Raw genomic sequence first — 12,500 nt, 5'->3', positions numbered from 1 at the left:
GGGCAGGAGATTGGGGCAAGAAAAGACAGAATCAAGGCAGGAGATTGGGGCAAGGAATGGCATTGGGGCAAGAAAAGACAGAATCAAGGCAGGAGATTGGGGCAAGGAAGGCCACAGCATCAGGGCAGGAGATTGGGGCAAGAAAAGACAGAATCAAGGCAGGAGATTGGGGCAAGGAAGGGCATTGAGGCAGAGTAACGCATTCATCCGGAAAAGGGCATTTGGGCAAGGCAGAAATAGGGGTAGAGGGGGGGGGGGGTAGCATAGGGCATGAGCGTGGTGAATGTATGCGTTATGGCTTCAGTTCACATTCCTTTTCTTTATTACGTTATCTGCTATTTCCTGGTTTTCTTATATCCTTGTTATCTTCATCTTGGGTTATCTGTCTGTTTCCTTTTAACGTCATTCTCTCTGTCTCCTCTTATCAGTAATTATCTCTATCTGTTCTTCAATATATGTCGTGTTTTGTTCTTTTTTCTAAGCTGTTGGTTGAAGAGATATGTCGTGTTCTCTCTCTCTCTCTCTCTACCTCTCCCCCCTCTCACTGTCTGTCTTTTTGTCTTTCTCTCTCCCTCTCTCTCTCTCTCTCTCTCTGTCTGTCTGCCCCCCCCCCTCTCTCTCTTTCTCAATCTCTCTCTCTCTCTCTACCTCTCCCCCTTCTCACCCTCTATCTGTCAGTCTGTTTGTCTGTCTCTCCCCCCCCCTCTCTCTTTCTTTCTCTCTCCTTCTCCATCCATAAACACAACATACCTTCAATTTAAACTACTGGTATATATTCGCACTTGTTACTAATAAACAATAAAAAAATAGTCATTCATTTACATCACATGTTCTTCTCTGCGTCATGCATAGGCTGGTATGACATGCACATTTCAGCATGCAATTCATGATTTCTTAAAGGGTACATCTGCATAGGAATTTTATGTAAATATCATAGGATGCAGTCTATTGCTTTTTGGGATATTTATAGGAATGTGTGTCTGTAAATCTCTTTTCTAAAAAGACAAAAGACCATGATGATAAATACTTCACACACACACACACACACAACACACACACACACACACACACACACATAATAATAATATATATATATATATATATATATATATATATATATATATATATATATATATATATATATATATATATATATATATATATATATATATATATCACAAAACACACACACACACACACGTGTGCGTGAGTGTGTGCATGTGCGTGTGTGTTTGCGTGCATACGCGTGTATGCGTATAAGCATATAAGCAAACCCTTTCCCTCATTACACCCATGGTTCAACAAGACCGCCATTTTCCCTCTCCCTTTTTTCTGGCAATTTCGCAAGAGCTATCATAACATTCCTAATCCAGCCCTTTCTATGCCCAGGTGCTTTTTACCACCTCCTTTTGTAAGTCAATCTCCCAGGCTCTTAATATCTAATACGCTAATCCACCCGCCTTAATCCTAAATAGTAAGGAATGACAGGGGAAACCGATACCTACGAGAGTGATGCGTCCACATTCCACGGAGCAACCGGTCAACCAATGAGAATCGAGCGCGAGGCCATCCCGCGGTTCTGATTGGTTGAGCCCTCGCCACGGTGGAGAGATGGGGGATGATTCAGAGGCGACCGAGACCCGTGCTGGGGGTAAGTTCAAGAATTTTTGTCATCTCGAGGTTCAGTTCGTCTCCATAACGCTTTCTTATTAAGATGCTGCGGACTCTACGACATTTGTACAGGAAGGAATAAAATGGGAGGAGCGTTTATTCTCTACTGAGACTCACGTGGGAGGAAGTCTTCGGAAGTTAAGACCCAGCTAATCATGGCTGCTTGCGGTTTGTTTTGAACTGTGTGTGTGTTTTGTGGGTATTTAGCTATAATTGCTTAGAATCCCCGCGGGGTTTTATATATATATATATATATATATATATATATATATATATATATATATATATATATATATATATATAATATATATGTGTGTGTGTGTGTGTGTATGTGTGTGTGTGTGTGTGTTTGTGTTCCCTCATTTACTTTAACTGTACAGTAGCCTTACATGTCAATTCTAATAAAAAGACGAAACGAATATGTCATTTCTCCACATATTTCGGTTCCTCACATACATTTTCCTAACTACATATCTCTTACATTTGAACTCTCCTTCCCTCCTTGTTTCAATACATCCTTACCCTCCCTCTATCACCAATCCTTTGACCTCAAACGCAAACAAAACCCAAACACACACAAAAGATCTATGCCAACACGTCATCCGCAGACTCCTCCCCAAAGTGGGTATCTGGGTACATAACGCAGAATGGCCGGCGTTGGGTGTGTCACTCTCGCATCCCTTCCTCCCAGGCCCTCGGAATGTGGGGCAGGAATCCCAAGAATGCCCAGGATTTTTTTTTCCTTTGGGGTTAATTCTACAAGTCTTAGCGCGCATTAGTTTTTTTTATTATTATATTTAAGATCTGGGGACGCATGCGAAGGGTGCATTGGGAGTGGTTTGAGCTTTCTCGTCATTGGTTGGGATTTGTGGCTGATAGTAAAGGGTGTTTTTAGTTTGTATTTGTGTGTGTTTTTTCGAGTACTGGTAGAGGAAAATCCTTTATTATTTTCTCTTTCTTTTATCAGTCCTTGTTGTCGTTGAGCAACTTTCAGCTTTGTGGTATTGCAGATATATTTTTTTGTTTATTTGTTTTAAAATATTTTTCTCTTATTCATTTTCTTTATAAATGCTTTGAAGTTTACATATATATTGCAAACATATATGTCTTGTGTGTTTGGTATTGCGTGTTATATCTTTTCATTAACTTCTTTGTTCCTCGTATTTCTTCGGTCATTTTTAAAAGTATATTCATGTATTTCAACTCCGGCATTGCACACAAAGAAGGTTATCCATAAGCTTGGTCATTCATTTATAATATTTATTATCCAAAATATAGTAACATCCTTCTATATGAACGGCAGGTTGTCTACATGAAGGTAATAAAACGGGTCTTAACAACTACCAGTCAAAGTAAAGAAAACGGGAAGGAGGAACGACAAAGTAAAGAAAACGGGAAGGAAGAACAACAAAGTAAAGAAAACGAAAATAAGGAATGGGAGGAGGAGGGGGGACGATGGAAAAGAGTAGGGGGTGGGGTAGGGTGATCGATCAGTGTACAATAAACAAGGATAAATAAGATTTAAAAAAATAGAGGGAAGGATATGGTTGTACAAACAAAGTGGGGGCAAAATAACGAATGTGGGGAATAGGGGATAAATACCAAGAAACAAAGAATACAGTGACTTGGAAGAAAATAACTATACAATTTCATGTTTACAAAAACGGAAATAGAAAGAGACATGGAAGGGAAAAACGTCACTAAGTGACGTCATCAAACAAACAAAGGGCAAAGGATAACATAACATTAAAACGTGTCTTATTTATTGCATTACATTAAAAAACTTAAAAAGGAGGACTCAGGGGAAAAATTAATAATATAAACAGTACTAATTACAATAATCATAATAATTATAATAATAAAAAATAACTATATGGATAGTTATCATAACGATATTCCTAGTTAAATAGAGTAATAACAGTAACAGTAAATACTATTACAAAAAACTATTCTTTTTCATCTATATCTCAATGCAAAATAGAAGACTTTTAACTCATCTCTTCTCTCTCTCTCTCTCTCGGAAATGATCAATTAACCGAATAAACATCAAAAACCAGGTTCAGTCGCCAGTTCTGATCCGGGTTCAAGATGGCTATCCGTCTAAGGGACACAAAGGCAGAATAGGACGCTAGGCCTTCTCATTTGTGCTGGAGACTCCTCATATATATATATATATATATATATATATATATATATATATATATATATATTATATAATAATATATTATATATATATATATATATATATATATATATATTATATATATATATATATATTGCAAGGTATGTACATACAAAGAAAGCCGTACAGTGTAGTTTATATAGGCAGTTTTGTTTTAAACAAGTGAAACAACCTAAAGGTGACATACCATATAGCATTCACTTTCTTCACCCAAAAATAAAGGAGTTTCTATTCACTCACAATAAGAAAAAATCAAAACCGAACCGAAAACCTGAAGGGAAAAAAAGCATAATAAATACAAACAGAAGACAACCTACAGCGTCTTTTCTTTTAAAGTGGAGACCTCGTGTTCTATCCTGCCTTTCCATCAAGCGCATCGACTTTCACATGGGTCAGTGTATTGCTACATGTGGGTAGAGCATGGAAGCTGGTGATGTCCAATGTTGAGGAATACACATGGATGGATGAGTACAGAAAATGGATGGAGAGTACGATCCTGGGGTCCAGCAGGTCAAAAAGTCTTTTTTTTTTTTAAAATGTGTGTGTGTGTGTGTGTGTGTGTGTGTGTGTGTGTGTGTGTGTGTGTGTGTGTGTGTGTGTGTGTGTGTGTGTGTAAAAATAAGCGTGTACGTCATGATGGGATTATGAATGAGTGTGGAGGGCGTGGGGAGCGTCATTCAAAAATCGGGTTGTTGTTATTGTCTACTACAACTCGAGAACGCAAAACACATATGACAGTTACAAGACACCAAACAGTAATCAAATTTGAAAAAAATAGTGAATAAAGTTTCGCGATAATAAAAACGACCGCAGTTTTAACTACTTTTACATTCGGATCCAACACTGTTTGAAAAAATACCAACAAAAACCCTACAGTATATAGTTTATATAGGCCTCGTATATTGTATATGTTGTGTAGTGGAGATGAGATCGCTGCTGGACAACGCAAGAACAAAAGACGTTTTATATCTCCGCCTGGTATGGGCCTACGTGAACTTTACATTGTGGAGACCAAAATAAGGATCAAACTTTTTTTTAGGCCAGCGGAGTTCCTAGAAGCGTAACACTGCCTTTGACGCACCGCTACTTGGCAATACTGACTGGTAGGCGACGAGTATGTGATCAAAATGTGTACACATCGCCAGGCAATGGTTAAGCGTGAGTGATCAGTATGTCGCTCGGACCGTGTACACAAACATTTCTCTCGTGTGTGTGTGTGTGTGTGTGTGTGTGTGTGTGTGTGTGTGTGTGTGTGTGTGTGTGTGTGTGTGTGTGTGTGTGTGTGTGTGTGTGTGTGTGTGTGTTAATGTCATGGTGTGCACGTGTTATGTTTAATGTCTGGTTTCGGGAGGAGGGAGACATATTTACCGCGAGCTCAAGTTTTAAGGAAAGGGGGTGGGGGTAAGGGGAGAACTTTCTCGGCATGCAGTACATGTTATCTGGGTAGGGGCAAGGGTGGGGGGGGGGAACATACACATGTCATCAAAAAGTTATTTTCTTCACAAAAGCTACATCTAATATCTTCTCTTTATTTATACACAAGTAAAACAATTAAGTACTCTGGGCTTTTACAAAGAGAAAAAAAGAAAAGTCAGAAGGAAGTTAGTACAGCTCGCGGCAGACTCCGTTAAATGTAGTTTTTTAAAAGTTTAGGTGATTCGAGTGAAAAAATACAATATCCTATCTCTATGGGGATGAGCACGAATGACAGTCTACGACAATATATAAAGACTTCAGCTTCCATAGTGTATAAGAAAGTTCGACTCCATAAAGGCACTTCGCGGTCGTCAGTTGCCACATTCTTATTTGAAAGAGATCACCAAATCGACTCCTTGTATGTACGTGCAAATGTGGGACGTACGCACATAGGGGCGCAATGTACGTACGTTTACAATTGCGCATACACACGTCCAGACAATGAATTGTGCGAAGATTAATTAGGGTTGATGTCAGAGGATTCTTAAGGGGGTGGGGGGGATATGAATGGGGAGAGGGGGGTAGGAGGGCCCCAGCGGAGGGAGGGGGTATCAAGAGTGTGGATTTGGCAGTCAGAGGGAGCGCTGCCCCCTCCCCTCCACCGAGCCCGCCCGTACAAAGTGATCCACATATTTGAGCGGTGATATGAATAATGGTAGTCTAGTTAAACTGTACACGTATAAGAAATAAAAAAAGCACATTGGCCGTTCGAGTTATAACATTAAAAATATATTACTTTCATTGTATTTATTATTATTATTATTTTTTATCTTCAAAAAAGGAAATCAATGTGATACATATGATTTTTTTTTGTTAATTTTGTACGTAGACCGTTTCACAAATACATATATATATGTGTGTAAATACTCGTGTTAGTTTTTTTCCAATATCTCCTGCTTTAAAGCAATTTACAAGAGGGTTGCATCACCTCAGGGTCTTGCCAGTTGGGTAATGGGAGAGGATATCCAAAAAAAAAAATTGCCTTTTCTAAACGCCAAATAATAATGAAGGGTTTTGAACCCCTCGTGAAAAAATCCCAAAAGTTTTCTACCCAGTTAACACATGGTCAAACCACATCACTACCTGTCGAGCATGACAAGGCAAAAAGAAATTACCATATGCCTTTGGATCTCTCTCTTGTATCCAAGGGAAATTCAATCACTGAGTTTCCCTTGTTCTTTTCCATCTTTCTTCTCCTTCCTCCCCTTCTGCCTTAATGAATTTTCCTTCCTACTCCTCTTTCTTTACTTTCCAGATGACCCTGACTGCATGACCTTCCGTTCCTCCTTCCGTGTGACCCAGCCTGACCTGATCCCTGAGGAGGTGCGAGTCCGAGAGACGCGGCGAGGTCACGATTAACCCTTTGTTGGCGGGACAACACAGGTGCACTACGGACTTTTTAAAACACTTTTTTGCCTTTTTTTTTCAAAAATGAAAATGGAAGTCCAAAACAGTATGAATATTTAACCTATTTCGAGAAATGTCTCCTCTATTTTTTTTTATGTTTGGTTTTGTTTTCTTGTTCTCTTTCTCTCTCACTCTCTCGCTCCACATCAATGGGAATACATCTATATATATATATATATTGTAAGGGAGTGGTTTGGTTTTCATTTTGGGTTTGTTTTTGTTTTTTTTTTTCTATGCGAAACCCCACCGTCGCCGTCTCGTAAGTTTTTTTTTTTGTTTTGTTTTTGTTTTTGGAAAGGTAAGCGTACCGTCTTTCTCCATGTTGTGGTACCAAAATACTGGGAAAAAAACAATCTGTATCACGTTTTTGGGTTTCTTTTAAGACTTTTTTGTATTTTTGAAATATTTATGATTGTTTATCACCTCATAGTGTTGCATCCAGACAACTGTACAGAAGAAACAACGTCTCAAACCTTCACACACATTTTCGCACTCGCTGAAGTTCAACTGATGAACACACTGGTTAGAGGCTCGTGGCAGCCTGAACACCACACTTCATAACTGTTCACATATCTTCCTTAAAAATAAAAGATATTTTCCTCTGAATGAACGTAGCGCCGGCTCGGAGGGCGGAGGTGGTGGCGCCGCCCCCGCGCCCCGTCGCCGGCCGACGCGGTTCCCCGAAAGAAGCGAGATCACTCGTCGAGAAATTTGTACCTGGAAGTTTGGATTATGGCAAGGGGGGCCGCAGGCTCCTCCTGGCCCCTCCCCCCTGCCGTGTGTGGTGACCCGGGGCTCCTCCCCTGGGGCTCACCCGGGTGGGGGTAGGACACTCCCAAGGGGGGCCGTGTAGGAGGCGAGAGGGAGGGTCACCTTTGGCACTTGGGTGGGCCGTCGCCGCCGAGGCTGCTCAGGTGGGGAGGTCGGAGCCCTCCTCCTCCTCGTCGTTCCCTCCTTCCGCTCCTCCCTCCCCCTCGTCTTCTTCCCCTTCGTCTCCTCCTTTCCCCTCGTCCTCCTCAGTGTGGTCGTCGGCCCGGGCCCCGCCAGGGCCGGACACTGCCTCCACACCCGCGGGCGGAAGGGCGGGCGGCGCGGGGGACTCCAGGCAGAGCCTAGGGGTGCCGCCCGCGGGCATGGAGGCAGCGGGGGTCAGCCCTCATGAGAAGCGGTCGAACTCGATGCCCGAGTCAGGGGACGTGCGGGCAGGCGTGAGGAAGTGGAGGTGGCGGCAGCGGCACTCGGCCACACACTGGCACTTGTGAGGCGACAGGTTGAGCTGCTGCTGAAAGTCCTGCAGCTGGCCCATGAAGTTGAAGTTGGGGGCGATGTTGGCCTTCTTGACGCGGACGTACTCGTAGGCTTCCTCGAGGTTGAGCTTCTCCTTGTACATGAGGTAGGCGACAGTGATGGTGACGGAGCGAGAGATTCCCGCGAGACAGTGGACCAGCACGCCCACGCCCGCCTCCCGCGCCTCATCTGCAACACGAAAGAAACCACGTTACAACCAGGTTCCAACTCAAGGAAAAGCAATACGTTAAAAATACACTGATAAACAGGAGCTGAAATATGATATGAGAAAGCGCTTCCACCTCTATATCAAACACACACAAAACATATTAATCCATGTCACAAGGTCTTCATCTTAAGAAGTCACGAGGGACGGGAGAGTAAGGAAGGTAAGAAGATAGGAGGGGGGAGAAATGGATAAGAGGGGAAGGGATAAGGGGGTAGGGGAGAGGAGGAAGGGGAGAGGGAAAGGAGGACGACGGGGAAGGGGGAAAGGCCCAAAAGGAGCAGAGAGGGGAGAGGAGGAGGAGGAAGGGGCAGGGGGGAGGGGAGGCGGGTACTGTTACCCTGGCCGGGGTGGTCACGTTACGGGGCACGGCGAGCTGCGGCCGCACCGCCACCGCAACACTCGCCGCCCGTCACTGATATCCCGCTACTGTTCGCCCTCACTACTCCAGGCGGCCGGCCGGCGCAAGGACCTCGAGACCGCCCATGCCTTGCTGTTTACTTGATTCCCCTTACCCATCAGCCGCCCCTCACGCTTGCCTGCTTGCTTGCTTGCTTGCGCCAGCCCCCCACTCCCCTCGCCCGCCAGCATCCTCCCCCGAGTCCAAACAAACTCGGTCCGCCGAGCCCGAGGCCGCTCCGTGCCCGCCGCTCCGTGAGACAACAAACACAGATCACACCACAGCTCGGTTGAAAAATATACCCGCGTGACGTCACGTCCGGTTCTCGCGAGTGAGGTTGAGTAAGGTGAGCCTCCCGCGGGATCATGGGCCGGATTACCATACACCGGGTCTCGGGTAGCCGTCACGACCCGGCCGTGGGACGCTAAGGAACTCCCTTCCGCCGGGGGAGTTCCTCGGCCTGCAATGGATACGGCGCCGGGGCTGGAGCGGGCGTCATTTACGCTCTCTCTCTCTCTCACTCTCTCTCTCTCTCTGTATATCTCTCACTGCCAGTCTACTTCCCTCCCTCCTCCCTCTCACTCTCTCCCCTCTTGCTCTACCTGCCCATAGATTCACTCATCTATCACCATCCCCCTCTCGTTTTTGCAGTCGCTCTGAGCTCCCGAATCCACGTGCACACCTGCGGGCGATCGCTGGGGTAAAGTCCTTTGCAGAATCATCTAAAGCAAGAATTTTGGCAATCACTCTCATGCATTACTTGGCGTTACTTAGCGACTGACAGATCGCTTCGCAAGCACGTCACCAGGGGGAAGGCAAGCACGCTTTGACCACATAATGATGCTTGTTAACTCGGGGGAGGGGAGGAGGAGGCAGGAGGAAACCCAGGCAATATATACTTTTTTTTCTTTATGTTGCAGCACGTATCATCAATGCAGTCGGGAGTGCATTTTCCCAGTCGTGCAACCTCGGCACTTTTGCAAAAGTCCTCCAGCGTGAGCCATTGATCTTCAGAAAATTAGCTAATAGAAAACGCGGACAATACTCTCCAACCTAAGAGGAATAGCTAAAAAACAAACAATAAACGATTCACGTGGCTGCAACCAAAAAGACGAAAAGAAGCCGTGTGATGCTGTGAATTAACCCATCGAGAAAGAGAGAGAGAGAGAGAGAGAGAAGAAAAAGACAGAGAGAAGAGAGAGAGGAAAGAGACAGAGAGAAGAGAAGAGGAAAAGAAAGAAGAAAATTCGCAGCTCCCCCTCCACCCCAATCCTCCCAACCCCTCCCCCCCAACACACAAACAAGACTGAAAACCCCCGAGTAATATCTCCCGACAGGTCGCTAAACTCCCTAATTGGCACCTCATCTATTGAAATCCTCGCGCGCCGGGCCCCTCCCCCCCCCCCTCGCAGAACCTTGGGTCATGGCCAATGTCCGCTACCAGGGAACTACTACTACTACCTCTGCTGCTGCTGAGTCCTGCTACTGCTCTCTCCTGCTGAATGGCCGACTCGCTCTTCCTAATTTGTTGATTTTCCTCCCTGATTGTCTGGGATCTTTGATGGGATATTTTTTTTTTAAAGATATAAATGATAATATTCAGAAAGAACGGTGATCTGTGCGCCATTTTAGGAGATTCTTGGCTGTTGTGCATTCCCTTGCTAATCCATCTCCTTATCTCAATGGCAAGATGCAACGCACGCCCGCGAGCCGAATCAATTTTCCTCTCCTCTTTTCTTTTAACACAATCTTCCTTTCTTTCCTTTTTCTTCTTTATCTCCCTTACCTAAGAAGTCAACTCGACCTTCTCCTCCCCCTCCTTCTCCTTACCTCCCCTCTCCCCCTCCTCCTTACCTCCCCTCTCCCCCTCCTTCTCCTTACCTCCCCTCTCCCCCTCCTTCTCCCTATCTCCCCTCCCCCCCTCCCTACAGCCATTTGGATCCCTTACCTCCAGACACTATTACCTACGCCCCCTCCCCTTCCCTTCCCCCTCTCCCCTCCCTCTACCTTAGCACCCTCCCCCTCCCTGGCAGCGAGTGACAGGATCAAAGGGAACCGTGAACGTACGAGCGTGTGTACATACGTGACTCACAGAAACGCGCACATGGTCTCGGCCAGAAATACACATGAGTCAAAACACAAACGCACGCACGCGAACACGAACGCACGAACAAACACACACGCGCGCATATAAGGAAGAGAGGAAGGAAGAGAGAAGGAGACAGGAAACTCGGTAGAGATGATGGACATGTTTAACGATCGGCGGCCACGATAAACTACAAATTGCCAAGAGATATTTTGGGAAATTAAAAGCCAGCTTCTTCAGAAATGGCCTTTGTATAAACCTCTAATCCCCCTCCCCCTTTACCCCCCACCTCTCACCCCTCCACTCCCCCCCTTCCTCCCACCCCCGATCATCTTCAATCATGAACGTGTAAACAGTGGGGTTACACTGACAAGAATGTACCATAACAAACACAGTCCATGCTGTCACGGCCCGAGAAATGCGAATAAAGTTGAAAGGCACGAATAAATATGCGAGTTCAGAAGAGGAGACACAAAAATAAAGAAATCGAATAAATAAATAAGCCATCACATAAACATTTCGTGAGTATTTCCTCTCACTTTCACTCGCGTCCACCCGTCACACCTCACCTGTGTCAGCCGCGATGGAAATAAGTCCTCAACCGCTTCCCCCTCTTCCCCTTCGCCTCTCTTCCCCTTCTGCATCTCCTCCCTCCTCTTCTGTTTTCTCCTTTTCTCTTTCTCCTCTTCTGTTTTCTCATTTCCTCGTCCTACTCTTCTGTTTTCTCATTTTATTCCAACTCTTTTCTTCTTCCTTGTATTTTCCATTCTCGTTCCACCTCTTCCCCTCTTCTTTCATTCCTTTGCGCTTCCCCTTTTCCCTTTCCATCTCCCCTCCCTGTCCCTACCTCTCCTTCCCCACTCCCTACCCCTCGCCCCCCCTCCCACGCCTTCCGTCGCCCCCCCCCCCCACCACCTTTTCTATTTTATGTCCACAACAACCAAGGTGGTCCTCGCCTCTCGTCTCCCTCATCCCCCTGACCCCCTTCTTGTTCTTCCTGCTTTTCCTCTTCTTCTTCTTCTTCTTCGTCACCGTCTTCTTCTCTTCTTCCTCTTTCTCACTTTTTTTTTTTGACCTCGCCTTTTCCGTGCATGACACCAGCGCCGGCCAATCCCTCCAGCATGACACGAGGAACTCCGTAATTTCACCTGACACGAGGCAAAGAGCAGGTGGGGGGGGGGGGTAGGAGGAGGAGAGGGGCAAGAAGGTTGGGGGGGAGGGAGGGAAAGGGGAGAGAGATGGGGAGTTGGGCAGGGAAGTGTGGAGGGGGTGAGGGGGGGGAAAGATGGGGGAGAAGGGTATGAGGGTGGGGGGGCTTACAGGTGGGGGGAGAGGGGGAGAGAGAGAGGGGGAAAGAGGGGTCTTAGAACTCCAACAAGACGGGACCAGGGCTGCTGCTGCGGCTTCGGCACCACCACTGTTATAAATACATGCCGACGGGACCCCTTTGATGTGCACCGCCTCGCCAGGGGGGGCCTCCACCTCCTCTCCCCCCTCCCTCCCACCCTCCCCGTCCATCCCACCCCCCTGCCACTCCCTGCACACCTCCACGCCCACCGACGCCTCGTCCTCCACGCCCGCGTCGTAGGGGCGCCCATCCCTTTACATCATCATCTACCTTGCCCGCCCTCTCCTTTGCATATCACGCGCGTCCAAATCGGCAATAAATATTTATCACTATCATCATAAATCTCATCATCATAATCGCCATTCCGAGACAAAAAAAAAAGGAAAAAAAAAAAAAAATCTCCCACGACCAGCCATG

General features: G+C 45.8%; 1 protein-coding gene across 1 annotated transcript in view; it reads right to left on the bottom strand.

Moving 5' to 3' along the window:
• Positions 1-4,400: 4,400 nt before the first annotated feature.
• The window catches only part of LOC119583844 (dual specificity protein phosphatase 7-like), a 52,750-nt gene continuing 44,650 nt past the window's right edge, over positions 4,401-12,500 (bottom strand). Inside the window, exon 4 of the mRNA XM_037932575.1 lies at positions 4,401-8,212. Coding sequence (XP_037788503.1) covers positions 7,893-8,212 — 320 coding nt within the window. The 3' untranslated portion in view covers positions 4,401-7,892. The remainder of the gene's footprint in view (positions 8,213-12,500) is intronic.

Source organism: Penaeus monodon, chromosome 2, assembly GCF_015228065.2.
Source record: "Penaeus monodon isolate SGIC_2016 chromosome 2, NSTDA_Pmon_1, whole genome shotgun sequence".
In the NCBI taxonomy this organism is placed as follows: domain Eukaryota; kingdom Metazoa; phylum Arthropoda; class Malacostraca; order Decapoda; family Penaeidae; genus Penaeus; species Penaeus monodon.
The sequence above is the reverse complement of the archived record's forward strand: the minus strand, read 5'-3'. Positions and strand labels throughout refer to the sequence as shown.